General features: G+C 40.5%; 1 protein-coding gene across 1 annotated transcript in view; it reads right to left on the reverse strand.

Moving 5' to 3' along the window:
• LOC126372643 (serine/threonine-protein kinase SMG1) overlaps positions 1–19,505 on the reverse strand; it is a 208,649-nt gene that overhangs the window by 6,684 nt on the left and 182,460 nt on the right. Inside the window, exons 3-9 of the mRNA XM_050018492.1 lie at positions 5,750–5,967; positions 3,249–4,581; positions 2,583–2,819; positions 2,147–2,328; positions 1,499–1,626; positions 835–1,061; positions 247–374 (exon numbers count right to left, since the gene is read on the reverse strand). Of these exons, the coding sequence (XP_049874449.1) occupies positions 247–374; positions 835–1,061; positions 1,499–1,626; positions 2,147–2,328; positions 2,583–2,819; positions 3,249–4,581; positions 5,750–5,967 (2,453 nt within the window). The remainder of the gene's footprint in view (positions 1–246; positions 375–834; positions 1,062–1,498; positions 1,627–2,146; positions 2,329–2,582; positions 2,820–3,248; positions 4,582–5,749; positions 5,968–19,505) is intronic.

The following is a 19,505-nucleotide window of genomic DNA, read 5'->3' on the forward strand; positions in this document are numbered from 1 at the left end:
TGACGATGTAAGAGTCGAATAAACGTCCTCGTTCTTATTAAAAGTAATGAGATACCTACTGTTACTTTTTTGATGATTACCCTCATGAACACGATTCAGTTGTTTGAATATAATATATACACCAAATTAAACCCTGGAGAAGTTAATTAGATGCTAATAAAGAGGTCTGGAATCTTGCTCTGGAAAGAGGTCCGACGAGAGCCTAGCAGTTAAATTTTGAACGATATGAGGTCGAAAATGACATACCTCTGATGAGCAGCAGCCACGAGAGATTGAGCCTTAGTACAAGCGGCGTTGAGTCGCTCGCAAGCGGCAGCTAATTCTCTGGATCTTCGGGCCAATGCCGGACTCGGGTCTTGGTTGCTGCCGAGGATCTGAAAGAAAAATTACGTTTTTTTTTGACGTAACCTTTAGTAAATTGGCCTCGGATTGCATACATTGCTTGGACGGAAAATATAAAAGTTGCCGCCGCATGTGGGAAAATCTTGAAGAGTTTCTAGGTGGTCTATTAAACAACGCAAGTATATATATTTATAACAAATCTGCATCTACTTTTTCTTCGTTATGTAAAAAAGGACGAATCGAAGTGTGGTAACATACACTTTTTGTCGTCATCAACACAATGAATAAACTATTTAGGTTTATTTACATTTTCGAGGACAGACACTTGGAATCGGGACATTGGCTTTAGACGTTCTGTGGGGTTAACACCACATTATTGCAATTAATCTAAAAAGGGAAATTTTACTGTTTGTCTACTTTTATATGTGCAATTGTGAAATTGGTCCCTGGCCGCGATACGATCAAGGAAAGTCGATAGCAGCTGCAGCTCACCTCGGCGTGCAGCTGCGCGTGCGCAGCCAGCCTGGTCCTGGCGGCGTGCGCGGCGGCGGCGGCCGCCTGGTGCGCCCGGCGCGCCGCCCGCAGGCGCTGCGAGCAGCTGGCCGCCGCCTGCACGGCCCCCGCCAGCTGCCGCGCGCGCTCCAGCAGCAGAGGCGCCACCCCGCGCACCGAGCGGGCCTTCTCGCACAGGGACTCCAGCGACACGCTCCATGATGCTCCTGGAAATCGAGTTATATACAAGTGTTAGCGACACCGTAACGAAAACTATCAACTGGAATTTCATACATGGAAAATTCTACTTGATATTAACTCAAGAGTCATGCGCTGAATCGTCGCTCTCAGTATACGCTACGGTGTCACTAACACCCTGTACGCCTTTTTTTCTTAAAATAGAACGAATGCCGACGACACATTCCGATGAATAAACATAGATACTCATTTTCCTGTCAATTAAAACAAAGCACCGAAGAGAACTGCTGCTTAATGAACCTTGAGAATATAAAATCAACTACTCTGTCATAGTCTACTTCAAGTAGCTAAAATTCTGTAAAAGATCGAACATTACAGGGGCGGTTAGCGCACGCGCTTACTTAACCTGCAAAATCTTCAGATAATTATCCGGAAGTATATCAAATCTAAAGTAATCTTTGCTCACCAATCTCCTTCTGCTCCACCTCAGCGTTCAGGTCCAGCCGCGCTCGCCGCAGCAGCAGACACAGCACGCACGCCAGCGCCTTCGAATGTACTCCCAGCACGCAGCGCGACACGTACTCTGCTGTGAAACTGCAATCATTACGGACATATTAAAATTCATGTATGAATCATAGATAATTGATTAATTGATAATTGATTGATTAATTTTTTCTTTCAATTTCTTTTTTACCTTTTTCGTCACCTTATGGTTGTCTGGAAGAAATCGCTTTAAGCGATAAGGCCGCCATTTGCCGTGTACTTAGTTAAGAGACTTTTTGTAATTATTTCTTTTTATTTTGGTGCAATAAAGTGTATTTGTATTGTATTGTATAATTGATACCACGTCGGTTCTAGAATTTGTACCCGCCCTTGGTAAACACGGCATGGTTAATGACTTATTTATTTAAAAACTTATCACCGAGACGATTATTATGTATCACCAGATTTTTATACAATCATTTCATCCTGATTCAAAAAAAAATCTGGTTGGAAAACCATTATGGATACTTCTCTTTTTGCCACGTGGAATTCTTTTTCAAATAAATTTCTTCCTCTCCATTGCGTTCTGAACACTATCTGGGAGTAACATTAATGGTACACTATGACTCACCGCCTTACAGGCTTGCACAGCGCCGCGTCGTCGAGCGGCCCGCGCGCCGGCCCCGGCGCCTGCGCACTGAACCCGGCCGCCAGCGCCGCGCACATGGCCAGCACCTCGCCCGCCACCTGCACGCGCCGCACCAGGAACATGTCCTCCAGGACCGAGCGCAGCACTGGGCTTTGGACTGCCGCCTGGAAAGAATATTATGTGAAAAAAGCGTGCAGTGAGAAGAGTGCAGTTTTTTTTATGTGGCTTAGATTTATCGCGTATTACATTAACTACTTGGCCAGAAAATGAGGAGCGCTAAGGGTTCTCACCCGTGACGACTGCACTACATACAAAATAAAAAAAAAACACCGTCAGTATTTCAGTTCTATCCTATAATTCTGCCGCCGTTAATTTACTTCTGTTTCGGAATCTAACTTTAATCAGGTCAGTTACGTACAGACATATGCATAGCATCGCTGATGTGATCGATCTTCCTCCAGGCCGGCGGTATCGGTGCAGCCAGGTGATCCGCCAACTCCCGCGCCCGCAGCTCCACGGCCGCGAAGAGACCGTTGAAACCCATCAGCAACATGCGGCCCGCGGACTGGCCCTCGGTCTCCGGTGATGCTGACAGGAGTGCCTCGTATCGAGTGCGGAGCTCTGCTGCTATTACTTGAGCGCCGCTGGCTGGTGACTGCAAAAAGGAAGAGTAAATATTTCATTGATGCATCCATAAAATAAAATATCATACACAGATCTTAAAAACATTTTTAATTCTGCCTCTGAGTATTTCATTCGCTATCAGTATCAGACTATATAGGCATTAAATTCATTAAAAATTAAATAGACCATATGATATCTTACTGTTGCAGCGCGATCACTGCATTGAAGCGGAATCGAGTGAACTGACTATACGGACCGTGCTCTTTATAATCATGTGTTAATTGTAAAGACAACATTCGAGTGCGGCGATCTAGGAAGGCAGTTCTATTGATGCACTGCATTAATGCTGCTGTTCTTACAATCGTTCAATCATCTCTTGTAATCATATTTAAGTTGCCGTTATGTGGCTGTTTAAAAAACAATATAATCATAATTATAATAAAAGATTTACCCGACTCACCTCCATATCCATGATCAAGTATCTCAGATGCATCTCCAGTTGTGCGAGCAGATCGTTGAGCGGCACGGGAGTATTCATGATGACAGCATTTAGCTCCGAGATCATCATCAGCACAGAAGGGTCTTCTGAGTGAACTTTCTTCAAAGCTTCCGGCAGGATTATCGTACTAAAGTTGTAGTTCAGTTGTACTAAATCAGCCAAAAGCAGATTTGCATTCCGCACGCACTCCACAGCCACCGGCATTGCGGCGTCTTCAGCCGATGCTGATTGCAAAGGCAGTAATGATAGCAGTTCCACAGCTTGGTTCGACAAAGCACTCATGTCGTCCAAGAACCACTCTCCTTCTCTTGACGTCAAATCTACCAGACAATCTCCAGCGCTTTGAGCTCCGTTCTCTAACATCAAATATCTTCTATTTAAGTTGCAAAGCATTCCAATCACAACGCATTCCAAAGCGGCGGCAGCGCCTTCTTCAGCTCTTACCCAGTTGCTGATGTTCGCTTTAGCGTCTCTGTACGCATCTTGAGCCAAAGCCATCGCTTCAGGGCCACCTTCTAGTTGCATTCGTTCGAAGGACTTCGTCAGGTTTGCATTAGCTTCGGCATTGATTGTTTGCAGACGGTAGTTGTAAGCTACAATCTGTTGAGCGCGGTCGCTGTTATCAGTGTCTGAGTTTACTAATGCGGTTACTTGATTGGCCACCTCCCTGCATACTTCAGGAGACTTGCTTTCTAGAGCCGTAGCCAAGTATTTGCGGAACATCATCACATGATGGTATTCAGTGCGACTTTGTGGGTAGTATTGAGATACAGCTACGTACTGGGACAAAAGTTCCAGACATGACCTGACCAGAAGATTCGTCTGCTGCATGCTTTGGTTCAATTCAGTTTCAGCTTGTTCACATTGGGATATCATAGAACTCTGTCCAGCGTTGGTCAGGAATTCTTTGATATGGTCAAATATGGGTTTGTCATCGTCTTCGCTGGGGGCAGAGAACTCTTGTACCCATGCCATTAACTGAGGTCCGTTAATGACTTCGTTGGTCGCTGCGAAGTTTTCAATTTGGGTGTCAAAATCGTTTAGGATTTTTACAAGAGCTTTCATAGAATCTTCGACAGCATTCTTTGCTTGTTTGTACGATGTGTATTTCTGAGAAATCGCGTAGAGTGGATGACTGCTCAGATTCTTTCCGTAAGCTTCGATCTCTTTGATTAGTGCCATTTGTTGGTGGCATTCCTGTAGTCGTGTCTCCACTGATTTCAACTCTTCATTTTCCTGGAGCCATTTATCAGCGCATTCTTTGATCTCGGGCAACACAGAGAGAAACTGTTCCCTGAAACAAACAACAACAAGTTTTGTGACATACGTTAATGCGTGAATGTTTAATACGTCCAACGTCACCGTCAAACCCTCTCAATAATTCATCTCGGCCAAACAGGAAGTATGTCATGTCAAACCGACGCTTTTAGCGGAACATTAACAATTATAATACAGTACACCAGTTTGCGTTTATAATACGGCGTGAATTATTCATGGGGCTCTCGGGGACAAAAACATCAAAGCCTTCGACATTTGGCATTCATTATTATTATGACGCCCTAAATTTGTACAACGAACGGGTTTGGATTATTTTAGTGTGGTAAACAATGCCCTTACTTCCATGGAAACCGATAAAGGATTCAGCAACCCACTTACTAAGGTAAAGTAGGTCCTACGTATGTACGTAGGTATTACTATGTAGTAATACTCTGTTTAAATAGGACGGAAATTCTTGGGTTTCCTAAACGTTAGTGTGGCAATTTATAAGGTTAAGACTTTAGCGTACCCAAAAATACAATCCCATGATCGGGGTTGCTTACGAGGATATATATTTCTTTTGAACGCGTGGAATCGACGCTCTTTATGATAACCAGATAGCGGCGGAGTGTAAATAATATGATCACGTATGAACCCACAAATATTTGCGCAGTGCGTGTTACCGTCAGGCACGTTTGCAGATCCTGCCAAGTGGATACCGGTCGTGAAGATACGTTACCGGTGTTTATTGCCCGTAGAAGGACGGACAATAAAAGGTTTTCCTAGCAACCAAAGTTCGATGGTTGCGAAAAATTTAGACAATGTGGGTCAGACCTTTTCAGAGTGCTATTGTTAGCGGTAATGATTGTTTATTTCGCGTTAGATGGTCAGGATAAAAGGTTATTAGGATAAATTGGCTAAAGTTGTCTCAAATGTGAGCATTTCAAGAGAAAATTGTTTTTGATGCGTTGGTGAGTTTTGTTGTTTTGTATGGTAGTATCAGGGTCAGAGGGTAAACGAATGAATGGTTTTCTTTTTATACTATACACTCTATACGACTGTTGCAAGTCGTCAGAATACAACTTGCAGCCATATTTGGTATTGGACTCTATAAAGTTTCCCTTGTGTACGCATGTTCATTGCGCTTAATGAAGTATCTATATTGTATTGTAAATCTTCGCCTCTTAAACTTTAGAAATACTCACGTGACATCAGCGAAGTGTTGTTGCAACTCGCGCGCACGCACGGCTAACATAGCGAGGGCGGATCGAACGTCGCGCGCGCTGGGCCGGCGGCGCCCCCCGCCCAAGCCCCCCCACTCCACCAGCGGGTCGTACACAAACGCCTCCAATAGCGTGAGCAACGTCTCGCGGCCACGACGCATCGTACGCAGCACGTGTTCGCAGGCGAGCCGGAATATGCCCTGAAATAAAAAAAAAGTTATTGATTATTTTCACACACATCTCTCTTCCGTATTTATTTTTGGGTACAAAAAAAGAAAAAAACAAAGAGAGATGTGTAATGTAATAAAATGATCTCTTCTAAATGCCTTTTGAAAGAAAAATACGATATTTTTTTTATTATTGTGCCTGGAAATCCCGGCCGATAATGAAAGAAAAAGAAAAAAAATGGTAACACTTAGTGTATAAAATAGTTAAATTCAGATCATACGGTTGCTAATTCATTAAAGGTGTGATTAGAATCCCCACTTCATAGTTGAAGTTATTTATAGAGCACACACTACAAGAACGATCGCTATCTTTCCTATATTTTGTTTCTTCCACGGTCGATATTGACGACCACAGATTGAAATACGAGAACCACCTCAATCAACATAATTTTCCTAACATTCCTAGCGAACCCGCTAATGGGCGCGTGACAATGCAAAAATTATGAGGATTTCCGTCGCGAGCATACAGTGCTTAGTAACTTTGCCAGCGCAATTAATAATTACCATCACTAATAACCAACGTAACTTAAACTATTTCTAACTTCCTCGCTAAAATTATAGCATTAGAAATCCCTTTAAGCGATAAAGTTGCCAATTGCCTTGTGTTAGATAAGCCTCTTTTACCCCCGAAATCGTTTCTTTCCTTGTGGAATAGAGAATATTTGTATTTGTATAATCCGTGGTAGCTCAGAGAACGAGTAACTTACATCTTAGTGTCACAGGTTCGAATCCCGGCTGATACTTCGGCTAGGACTTATATTTTATTACATAAACATAATATAAACAGCCTATATGTGCACGGAATCATCTTACTCTTTCGGACAATCTGGTGATTCAAGGCCGCACAGTCCTTACCAAACAAAGGACAGTCTCACAAAGTGATTTTCACAATATCCCCATTGGGAATCGTACCTGGACATCCAGATCATGAGCCTAACGCTCCAACCCCTAGACTACGGACTTCGACTGTTTGAGTTTGAATTTGTTTGGATCATAGTTATGACGTGGTTTCTAGTATTTGTGCCCGGTTAGTGGGACTTAAACGTGTTGGCAAGAGCTGGGTGTATACTTTATACCTCTGCCTATCCTGACGGGTATATGTATAGGTGTGATGCCATGTTATGGTAAGCTCTTGGTGACTTTTATTTGCTCAGTAAAGAAAGGTGTACTACCCTCTTAATATGTGCACACAGGGTAAAATTCGGATGTAGAATTCAGTCGTTTTCCAGATCTGTGAATCTCATTCGTCGATAGCAAACTATCGGAGTGACCCGAGACTGTGTGCTTGTATTGAGGCCGTATCTAGGGAGGACGACAGGTATTATGCGTACAGATTGGTGAAAAACATGCGCACACACTAAAGCACGCGCGATAAAATCCTCGTCGCCACTGTGGTATTCCACAATAAGTATATAGGTAGGCGCAAGAGAAACACAACCGTTCGTTAGCTCGTTTATTGCAGCACTGCCGCATACAAGAAAATATGTATGTACCTACATTACAGTAATATGGAATGTAATGCTCGTAGCGTGCACATGTAATGTACAGTTCGCGCGTTCACAAACAAATTCCATAACGTGGTCGCCGTGCGCCGTGCACTGCGAGCATTACAAGTCGCGCATGGAGCGATCCATGATTAAGATATACATAACCCCAAAATAAAGTTATTTTATTTTTATTACTTGGGCTCTAAGTATGCCTTTTTAACGGCCTCCGTGGTCCGGTGGTTGAGCGTTGGGCTCACGATCCAGAGGCCCCGGGTCCGAACCCCGGTGGGGACATATCACAAAAATCACTTTGTGATCCCTAGTTTGGTTTGGACATTACAGACAGATCACCTGATTTTCCGAAAGTAAGATGTTCCGTGCTTCGGAAGGCACGTTAAGCCGTTGGTCCCGGTTACTACTTACTGATGTACGTATATAGTCGTTACATGAGCCATGTCAGGGGCCTTTGGCGATTCAATAATAACCCTGACACCACACGATAAGAAGAAGAAGAAGTATGCCTTTCGCAGTTTAACGTCACGTTGAGATCGAGACACTTTGTGACACTGCTCTGCTTACCTGAGTACGGTCCTGGCTCGCGTTACGTAAACTTCCCTCGAGTCTCCACTTCTACTGATGCTATGGACAAACTACGGGAAGGAATCTCAGAATAAATTTCGATGTCTATCGCCAAACTTTCTGCACTTCGACATATTGGTGTTTAGATGTTACATTTTACAGGGCGTACCGTGTAGTTTTGTTGTAATTTACTTAACATATACGTTTCATGAGGAGCTCGGTGGCGCAGCGGTTAACGCGCTCGGTCTGCGATTGTTGAAGTTAAGCAACTTTCGCAAAGGCCTGTCATAGGATGGGTGACCACAAAAAAAAAGTTTTCATCTCGAGCTCCTCCGTGCTTCGGAAGGCACGTTAAGCCGTTGGTCCCGGCTGCATTAGCAATCTAATAACCATCAATCCGCACTGGACCCGCGTGGTGGTTTAAGGCCCGATCTCCCTATCCATTAATAGGGAAGGCCCGTGCCCCAGCAGTGGGGACACTAATGGGCTGATGATGATGATGATGATACGTTTCATACGAACAGTAACCACCGCAATTTCAAACGTGATAGATGGATGTGGCGGACCTTACTAGTTGACTAGCTAGTTCTGCCCACATGAAACAGATGGCGCCACCATTCAATAATGCAGTCCTGAAACGCGCTGTCGAAGTTTACTCATCACTACAACTCAAAAGGACCATCGATTCCTAGTGACAGTATCAACTTGTGGCTAGCGGGTTACTATGCACTGTTCGGTACCCGAAAACATCCTTTGGCGGCAACAACCCTCGCCGCCAAAACAGATTACAGCCCAAATAGATTATCCATCATTTTGGAAAACACAGAAGCTAAGGGTGACGTTTAGTCTTGAATAACAGGAAAATTTAAACTATGTACGCAAATGTCATTCCCATAACGCCTATTGGAGTGGACAATGTCATCCATCACAGAACAAGACAACGGATTTCAATTCTTTCTCTGCTCGTACTCTCTCTACAATAACGAATAAACTTTTATGTCCGTCCGATGCTCAATGTTGCCCACACGGTCGTAAAGGCAGGCACAGACAGCCGACATGCCGCTACACGTCTTAGTGCAACTAATGGAGACGTGAGTGTACACAAGACTTAATATGTTGGAGACATTTAGGTTTATGTCTACAGACGATGGCTTGTGCCGAACCGGCATGGTTTGTAGGTGAGATTGAATTCAGAATCAGAATCATTTATTCAATTTTCACGGATAAAATTGTTGAAGGCCAATATAGCATTTTCGAATCTACGTCATTTCGCAATTATTATTAACACTTTGACTGTCCCACGGCAATTGTCTATACAATTGCCATACGTCCAATAGTGCATTATATGCAATGCACGGACGTATGAACTTCAATCGTCGACCAATAGTGTTGTCCAATACGTCGAAACATGATCAATTTTATAAGTAACAAATATGGTTAAACCGTTGAACTCGTATTTATATTCGCGGACTGCTTCATGGATATACTTATGAGCAACGAATTATAATTCGTATATGTATCATATATAATTCGTTGCTTATGGGGAACTTAAATTATTAATTTCTATGAGGAAAACGAAAGAACGATTTAGGTGACATAGTTCCACGATGCAACATTAATTTTGTGTCACTCAATTTAATATATTGTAAGTATTGAATGTGGAGGTGACTGATATTATGTCCTAAGACAGAATAAGTCACTACATATCATCGTTATGCAAATAATATTTGCATAACGATGTAGTTAGTAACTAAAAATATAAAAAAAAAAGATTTATTTTAGTTGAAATTTGGTAAGAGAAAACCTTTTTAATTTTTGTTTGATTAAAAGATAAAACGTATTACTTTTACTTGGCAGGTTGAATAAAATATAACATTGATTTGTTTGATTTTTCAAGCTTCTCGGGAACAACACTATTCTTGGTGATTAATAGTGTATTATATGTCATGCACGGACGCACCGAGCTAGGTCTTCAGTGCATTACATGTAGTGCATGGACAGTTAAAGTGTTATTATTCGTTATGGCTGGTGACTAACATAGTTGGATCGACGGCTCGACTAATGTAGACGGCGATACAGCTCACCACATATAATAACGTTGGACTAACAGTAAGCTCGGTGAGGAGTGGATACTTAGTTCATCTGGCGACGGATGTACCTCTGACTACTCCAATTGGGATGGATATAGTCGTGAGCTTATATTATGTTTATGTGATAGATAAAGCTATCTTACATTATAGAAGGAAAAATTGAAGGGAAGAGGGGAAGGGGTAGACCTAGGATAACATTTATGAAACAAATAAAAGAGAAGGTGCTGGTCGTGTCGTATCGGGAGGTGAAGGTTTTGGCGGGAAGAAGAGAGGAATGGCGATTACTCCACCGACAAGAGCGCAGCTCTTAAATAGAGAGAGAGAGAAAGCTAGCTTATCGTCAATCTCCTTTTTACATAATCTTTAAGATCTCTTAAAAATATCTTTGACATTTATACTCGTATGATTTCGAGACTTTCGGGTCCTCAGACTTATCGTTTCAAATACAAGCAACAAATCAATGATCAAAATAGATGGAACTCGCATTAGCAACTAATATAAATTCTGTGCTATAAACCAACTATATTTAGAGTTTAAAACACGTAGACGCCCTCCAGGGAGGCACGAGGTAGAAAGTTTGTCTATTCACCAATCGAGTGATAACCAGTAATAACCGGACGAGCGAAGGCCAGGCAAATGGGCACCTATATTACGATATTACATCGATAGTTCAGTCCGGCCGCGGTCTATTGGGATTACGTAAAATTGGATTGAATCGGACAAACTTTACAAGTTCACGTGCATAAATGATTAGTTTTCATTTTGTTAGATTTCAATGCTAATTTTTATTATATGATGGATTAAAAAAATCGGCTTATGGTCGTAACGCTAACAGTCCTTTTAAAATCCAAACTCTATTGTTTTACTATTCTGTCTGGAAACTTCGGCTTTACGAGGTTAAAGCTTAGAATAAGATCTTATGCTAAATTACATTCTTTTTCTATCATGTTGATTGTGAGGTGGTTTACCAACCCCATCAACCCTGGTTTCAGGGTTATTACTGAGCCGCCATAGGCCCCTGATATGACTCATGTAACGACTACGTACTTACATCAGTAAGTAATAACCGGGACCAACGGCTTAACGTGCCAAATTACATTTATAATTTATCAATGAAGACATTTTAAAATCAACTTAACATGTTTAACTTTAATCAAATTCTAATTTGATGACGTTTAGGCTATGCTATGACGTATTAGGGTAGGGCGTTAGCAGTTTATGTATGAATACATTGCTATTTAGCAGTAAAGCCGCCGATTGTGCTTCTCTTGTTACTTTGTATATGTTTGTTTTTTTAAGTTGTGTTTATGTGAAATAAAGCGTTCTGTATTGTATGTATGAATGTATGTATACTTGTCTTTATGTATTGTTCCTCCGTAGCGCAAAAACTGTTGATCCCACTTTTTAAAGAGCTCCCTCCAACATGCCCCGGATAGTACACGCCATAAACACGAAAATTCTTTGTCTACAGTACATTTTTTTTCTCCATCTAAATAATTGATAAGATTCTTTATTTGCCATAAATGCAGTGTGACAGATGTTACAAAAAAAATATAGTTTACCGTGCATTTAAATTACATAAATCATGCAAAATTTATAAAAATTAAAATATAAAAGAGTCAATACAAAGGTCCTATTATGAAATTAATTCTTCTAAAAAGCAGCATTTTTTTTTTGTGGAAGTCTTTTAATTCTCTCTGAAACCTCTTCCTGGCACAGATGTTCAGTAAAAACTCTCAACAGGATAAAAATCATGATGAAAACTGAGACCGTAAGCGTAATCCACTCTCGGTGTATTAGCCATGATAAATTGCTGCAACTTGTAAATTTTAATACATTAGAGTTTGCTACTTGTAATATCCCTGGTCCCGAGAATTCCTGAATAGGAAATAAATATAAACACCAGGGGGGTTTGACATTTGCTTGCAATGCGCACTTACTTTATATGCGCAATGTCAAATTGCAATATTGCTTTTTTAGATTAATTGCTTCGATGTGGCCATTTTAACCCTCAAGATAACCTTGGTAGTTAGGTATATATAATTCAAAATATAATATTGCCGTGACGCGCAGAGCCATCTAGTGGCAACTCGATAGAACTAAGTGTTATTACTGTGTTACCATTAAATTGAAAGAAAGAAAGAAAAATATATTTATTCAGCATACAAGAAACATATTTAGGTAATTAAATTACTTAAAATTAATTAATAATAATAATTGGTAATTGGTATCTCCAACATTCGAAGGACGTAAGTTTTATTACTGAAAACTAAGTGAATTACTGACTAATGCATTTATTTAATTACTATTACTTGTCGCATATATAAAATATTAAAACTGTAAGTTCATCTTTTACTAAAAGTTCAAAATTGCCTTGCAAAGTAAATTAAAACGACATTGGTCGTGGGTAATTTATTTTTTATGAAATAATAACGCAGGGTGGGATGACAGCTGGGCTAATTTTAAAATGTTAGCTGTCACTTTTGAGCATACCAATTGGGTCTGCGAGACAACCGAAACGAATTATATTCAGCGCTTCGACCAATAAACGATACGAATGCTATCTACGTAGATGGACGTCAAACGGCTATTGGTCGAAGGCCTCGATATATTTGGCGCCGTGTTACCGTGTAGAGCCTACTGGTTTTGTTAACATCATCATGAGTATATACCTAAAACTTACTGCAAGTTACCTTCTGATAACTTCTGCTTAACCCATTATGGATGATGCGTGAGCTTAAGTATACATTTTTAAAATCTTTTTACTTATTTTTAGTCTGTATAGAACTTCAGTTATACCGTTGCGCCTAAATTAAACGGGGTCGTACTTAATGTTAGGGCTCCACGAGATAAAAAAAGCTATGTGTAAGCACGTATAACCTTTGTAGGTTGCGTGATCTTCTGTCACGTCCCACTATCGTTGACTAGCTATAAAATCTGGTTTTTATTGTTTGGATCATATAAATAAAATTGAAATCACGTGGTTTTAAGATTGTACCTGCATAATGGGAATATGCTCGCCCCCTTTATGTGGCTTATACATAGCTGCCGAGAAGTGATTGTATAAAGGGTGTAACTTCTACTTGATTGTATTAAAAACGATGGTGGTAGATGTTTTTCTTAATGAAATGGAAATGTTTGATTAAGATACTTATTACAATAAAATTCATGAATTTTACAACAGAATCATAGTCATTCCCCAAAATTTTCGTTAAGGTGTCACTAACCTGTATATAAACAAAATACTCCACTTAACTTGAATGTTGTTTAAATGTCCAGCAAATGTTGTCGGTGTCAACCCTGGGGCGTGGAGCGTCTAATGAGGGCGACGACGCGGCTATTGCGCATTCCAGACCGGACAGAGAACAGGTGACACACAGACATAGGTCACTACTATACAGACAGATAGTGATGCTCAGCGACCTACACTATCGAGTTGAATACTGTTACTGTGACACAGTGCCGTTTTCACTAACACAGTGGGCGCACCACCTATCACATTGGTCTAACAGAAAGCTCGGTGATGTGTGTGTACTTCGTTCCTCTTGCGATGGAGGTACCTATAACTACCCCGATTGAGATGTACTCCTGAGCTTATGTTATGTTATAAAGACAGAACTTACAAATCAAAAATAGCACTGTGGTCCTGTGTATCACCGGTTTGTTTACCAAACGGGGAGCGCTACGGTTCGATCCCCGGGACAGAAATTGCACCAATGAGTTCTAAATTTTCTATTCTTATCTTGCAATTTTCACTTGCACAGTCAGGTCGACCGGTCGCGATAACTCTTACCACCTATCACGTTGGTCTAGCAGAAAGCTAGAACATCAATCCTACCAACCAAACAAGTCATCATCATCAGGTCTCATACATCTTTTCCAGATGATTTTTACAGTGTCTATGAGGCACTTTTTTCATGATTATATAAGCCAATGTGACAATGCGAGCGGCAAGGTCTACCACACGCTCTGCAGATGTAATCAGAGGAGCCAAACAAACGCCTGTAGTAATACCAACTTTCCCAAGTCACATCACTTTTCCCCCACGTAACATCACTACGGAAGCTGCAGCTTGAGTCGCCGGGTAAAATTGTTACTACCTTCTTCAGAGTTCGGTCCCGGGAGTCCCCTACCGGGTTTATTTGTTCCTTTAAAACCGCTCGTGGAAACTCTAATACGATTTATGAAACAGACTTTTATGTTATGAAATTATTATGTGAAGCTAGTGTTCCTGTGGTCTCTCAACACGTTCGCGGGTTACGTTGTAGTAAATGTAAAGCTATAGGACAAATAAAATTGGAAGATGAAACATTTCTTTCCAAAAAAAATAACAGCATCACATCTGTATCTCCGAACAGGTAGTCGGAGGTGCATACTGCACAAATCTATCTTCTTCTATCGTGTGAGTTGTGAGGTGGATTACCAACCTCATCAACCCTGGTGTCAAGGTTACTATTGAGCCGCCAAAAACCCCTGACATGGCTCATGTAACGACTAGTTGTTTACATAGGTAAGAAGTAACCGGGATCATCTTACTTTCGGACAATTAGGTGATCAGCCTGTAATGTCCTAACCAAACTTGGGATCACAAAGTGATTTTGCACAAATCCTGGAAACTACTTACGTGATTTCTTTCAAATGTGATTAATCAAATTTTGAATTGTTGATTTGATAGATAAAGTATTGGCACTTTGGTGTCACAGAGGACCACAGTAACATATCTATGATAGGTTAACAGCCCTTAGCGTATATAATGGTCTATCATTTTAAAAGTCAAACGATCATATTTTGGACATCAGCCCTCGCGGAACAGCAATCGCACCGCGCGCGGCGCGAGATGTATCGATTGTTTTGACCAAAAGACGTACGACGTCTATTCACGTAGACAGCATTAGCTGCGTTTATCCTCGATATGTGAGCGATGTGGTGTAAAAGACGATATAGTGACTAAGATTGAGAAGGGAATGTTAAGTTGGTTTGGACACGTAGAGCGGATGAAGAATAACAGGATTAAGTAAGCAGTATATAAAACGAAGGCTGTAGGTAGGGCTGGCAGAGAGAAGGACGTACATTGACCGAATTGGAGATGTCCTTAGAAAAGGTCAGTACGATTTACTCTGAACCGAAACGATTGTTGAATTTGGAGGAAACAAGAGAAGTGTGTCAGGATTAAAGCAAATATAATTCCATAGTATCTGCTTACTCCGGTGGGAAATATGCGTGAGTTTATGTAATATGTATGCATGTATCCTCGATATAATTAGCGGCGCGCGCGGCGCGGTCGCTGTGCAGAGCCTTCTGTTAATGTATATATGTATTATAGGCGGTACGTGCGGTCAAGTGTGATCCAGCCTTTACCCACAGCATGTACCTCACATTAATTAAAGCCAGCGTAAAGCCTGCGACACTACGATAGTAAATTGACAATGGCCTCTCACAATGGAACTGGGAAATTGACAATATCGCAAGACATACACACATGCCTAGATCGTCTAGAGCAGTGGTTTCCAAACTTGTTGCAACGTGGGCCCTTGGAACGCTGAAGCCAAACTATTTGTAAAACATCTTACAATGTGTCTCATCGGAGCCTCGAGAGACGCAAAGGCTGGAAGCGTTTTTGTCAAAGGGTTGAGTTTACAAATTGAAGGATTTATTACCTACCTTTCCGACAGGCTAGAAGCGTCAAGGTCACGGGTGGTTACCAACTCCCGTTGGTGGAAGTTGGTGGGGACCAACTCCCGTTTGCCGATCAGATCGTGTAGTCTAATAACTGTCATATTGATATGATCTCTAATAAACTAATCTCAGCTTTGAGGCTTTTTTTGAATCTCAGCCTCAAAGCTGAGATTAGTTTATTAATAGAAACCTAAGTGTGCGTGTGTGTGTTGTGTGTTAGGCTATTTGTACTCGTATATACGTCCTGCTGCCTGTGACTTAACAAAAATAACTTTTTTGTTATATCTTTATTTAATAAAGAGGGTTTTGTCAAACATTTACCACGCCACCCCCATCGGACTAACCTAGATTATCGCCTACGTAAACACAATCTTACACATTTATATAGCACCTTAGCCTTGTCCGACAATGGGCAAGCCAAGATACTATTATAGAAATCAACATCGTCGATATTAATATTCGGAAATCGTATTAGAAATTGTTGTCAAAAATATATTACAATAACTTACATACGCGGACTTATATTTATACATCAGACCACTAGAGTGGTCTGCGGACGACCTCAGTTTTAGAACCGCTGGTCTAATATAGTAAACTAGTAATACTAGTGCTCTTAGGTTCGTTCCCGGCTAAGTACACCAGCTATAGAGAGAGAGGTGAATATTTGATCAGCGAGGAACTGCTCAAGCAATTTCCACCAGTAGCTTTGTTTGAACACTATGTAGGACATTTCCCCCTTAGAGAGTTTATCGACTGAGCGCTTTTATAAATGGATATTTTAAAGTTTAAAATGTTTAGAGTTCTGTACTAAGTATTTCAAGAGGTGTTTAGTTTGATACCTTACGTGAAATCCAAAATTGAGACAGCTAGAGTAAGGGTTACGGAAGAAATTGCTTTTATTCATAATGAGCCTTAGCCAAGTTGCAAAAGATTATGACAATCGATAGTGTCACTGTCGAAGGTCACACATAGGGCCACTCTTACATAACATTGTAATATTTAGGAGTAGTAGTGGTGTAACTCTATGGATGTGAAACTTGGACACTGACACAGAAGGCCAGAGAGAGACTCGAGGCCTTTGAAATGTGGTGTTGGAGGAGGATGGAAAGAATAAGTTGGACAGAAAGGGTTACAAATGAGGAAGTGCTAGTAAGAGTAAGGGAAAAGAGACAAATACTGAGAATTATTGAGGATAGAAGAGGCAAGATGATTGGACACCTAATAAGACACGACGAATTCATTAAAAACATCATAGAAGGAAAGCTAGAAGGAAAGAGAGGAAGGGGAAGACCAAGAAGAGCTTACATGGAACAGATTAAAGAAAAGGTTAACGTCGTGTCTTATAGGGAAGTCAAGGAATTGGCCTTTGATAGACTGGAATGGAAAATGCTACACCGACAAGAGCGTGGCTCTTAAATTGATGATGATGATGAGTGGTGTAATTAATAAAATAAGCAAGGACGCAAGCAAGAGAAGTGTGTCAGGATCGAAAAGTGTTTCGGTATCTGCTCAGGTCGGAAATAGGCGTGAGTGTATGTATGTATGCAAGTAGTAACAAGGATCAATAATTATAGTACTTCTCGTACTTACAAACAATCATTTTTTCTTAGTTAGTTAATTATGGTTATATTTTTAAATAACATTTTTCTATAACTTTACCTAAATAGGTGCATTAACTAAATAATTATCTTAGCATTATAGTATTTCATGATCGAACCAAATGGAATTCCATAGTTTCTGCTCACCCCGGTGGAAAATAGGCGTGAATGTATGCATGTCTAGCAAAAACTACGTAAGCGCCTTAATAAATGCATGTATAGATTGTATAGTGAAATAGTTTTCGTAAGCACCGATTAAAAAAAAAACATTCAGATGTAATTTTTTTTAACAAAACATCGATTTCTTTCAATTAATTTCAATCCGGGTAAAATTAAAACTATTTAAATCCACAATGTTTTTGTTTATTTGTCTGTTTCGTTTTATTAACAAAACCGTATCCCTCTATATATACAGGTCAGTTTCCTTGTTCTACAGTATTTGAGTGTCCTATAAATCAGCCCAGTACGACAATCTGTACGTAAGTGTGGACAATGGATATTTACCGACTCTCGACCACACCCGACCCTCGCAAACGACAATGACTTATTTACGACACGCAGCCGAGATAATAGGGTCTCTTAACTCTTCTAAGTACTGTCACTGAATGTCGACAAATGCGTACAGTTTTAGCCATAACAAGCTCACGCTATATCCTAATTGGGTTAGTCAGAGGTACATCCATTGCAAGATGAACTAAGTACCCACGCCTCCCCGAGTTTTCTGTTAGACCAACGTGTTGAGCCATATCGCCTTCTATAATGGTCGAGCCAACTGTGTTAGTGAAAACTGCACTTAAGATGAATACCTAAGATTTGCTTAGGAATATATCAAAAATCGCGTTCCTACCGTGCGCCGCCGCCTGACAAATTGCATAGAATTCAGCTTTCTGTATTTAAATATCTCTTAAATGGTTATTTTAAATTTTTAACAATATTAAATAAAATTATAAGACTTCACGGTGCAGTCGTAGATAGTCTCTACGTTCTTGCTACGGCGTAGCGCAGTACTACGGCGACAGCACATTCGTTTCAACACCACTTCTCGTAGAATTTTATCTGTAACGCAGTCAGATCTAGACGTATACAGCTTATTTCTTAAATAAAATTTAACTTTCAAGTTATATTGCTAAAGTACCTTCTACAAAGTAAACACGAAAATGGTTTGTTTTAGAGTTTACTCAAGTTTTTGTAATTTAATTATTTTTCTAGGGAATCAAGTCTTGTGTAACTTGAGAGACTGTTGGCATGATAGGTTTTTTTCTCTCGTGTAGGTAGTGAGGTTAATGACCATCCTCATCACACCTGGTATCACCTTTACTAGTGAGCCGCCAAAGGCCTCTAACACAGCTCATATAACATATAATAGTTTATTGCAACGAAATAAGGAAATAGTTACTATAAAACATGTAGGTACATGGAAATCGGCGGCCTTATCGCTTTTAAGCGATTTATTCCAGCTATGAAAAAACTATATTAAAGATGACGGATGAGATTAATAAATAAAACATGTATACAGATCATAATCATAGCCGAGGGTGAATAATGGAAGATTTGTACGAAAGGTACGCAAGATACTTAGCGACTTATCACAGAGCATAAATTAACTGATAACAATGGGACAGTCCATGTTACAGTCTTTGTGAGTTTTCTCTATTTATCCGTGACAGTCGCGGGGCATCTCATTACAGTCGTAGCCGCTGCAACGACCGCCCGATAATAAATGCTGTTTGTAGCCTTTATGCACTGTATTTTTAAGTTCTCTTATTTAAAAAAAAAACAACTTTAGCCCTGTTCGCGGAACGCGTGACTTACGTCGTAGTGTCATGGGTTCAAATCCCGGCTCGGGCTGTAAACCATTGAATTCGACTTTATGAGTTGGAATTCATGTTTCCAGAATTTGTAGGGTCGCAAATGATCACATGGGACTTAAACACAGCTGGCTGGGAATTGGGTGTTTGTTTACACTATTCACCTCTGCCAACCCCTTTGGGGATAGAGGCGTGATGCTACGATACGTTGTTTTTGAAAACAGTACAGTAAGCTAACATGTCTGAAAACTTTTAAGTATACAACTAACAAAA

This window comes from Pectinophora gossypiella, chromosome 14 (assembly GCF_024362695.1).
Source record: "Pectinophora gossypiella chromosome 14, ilPecGoss1.1, whole genome shotgun sequence".
NCBI lineage: Eukaryota > Metazoa > Arthropoda > Insecta > Lepidoptera > Gelechiidae > Pectinophora > Pectinophora gossypiella.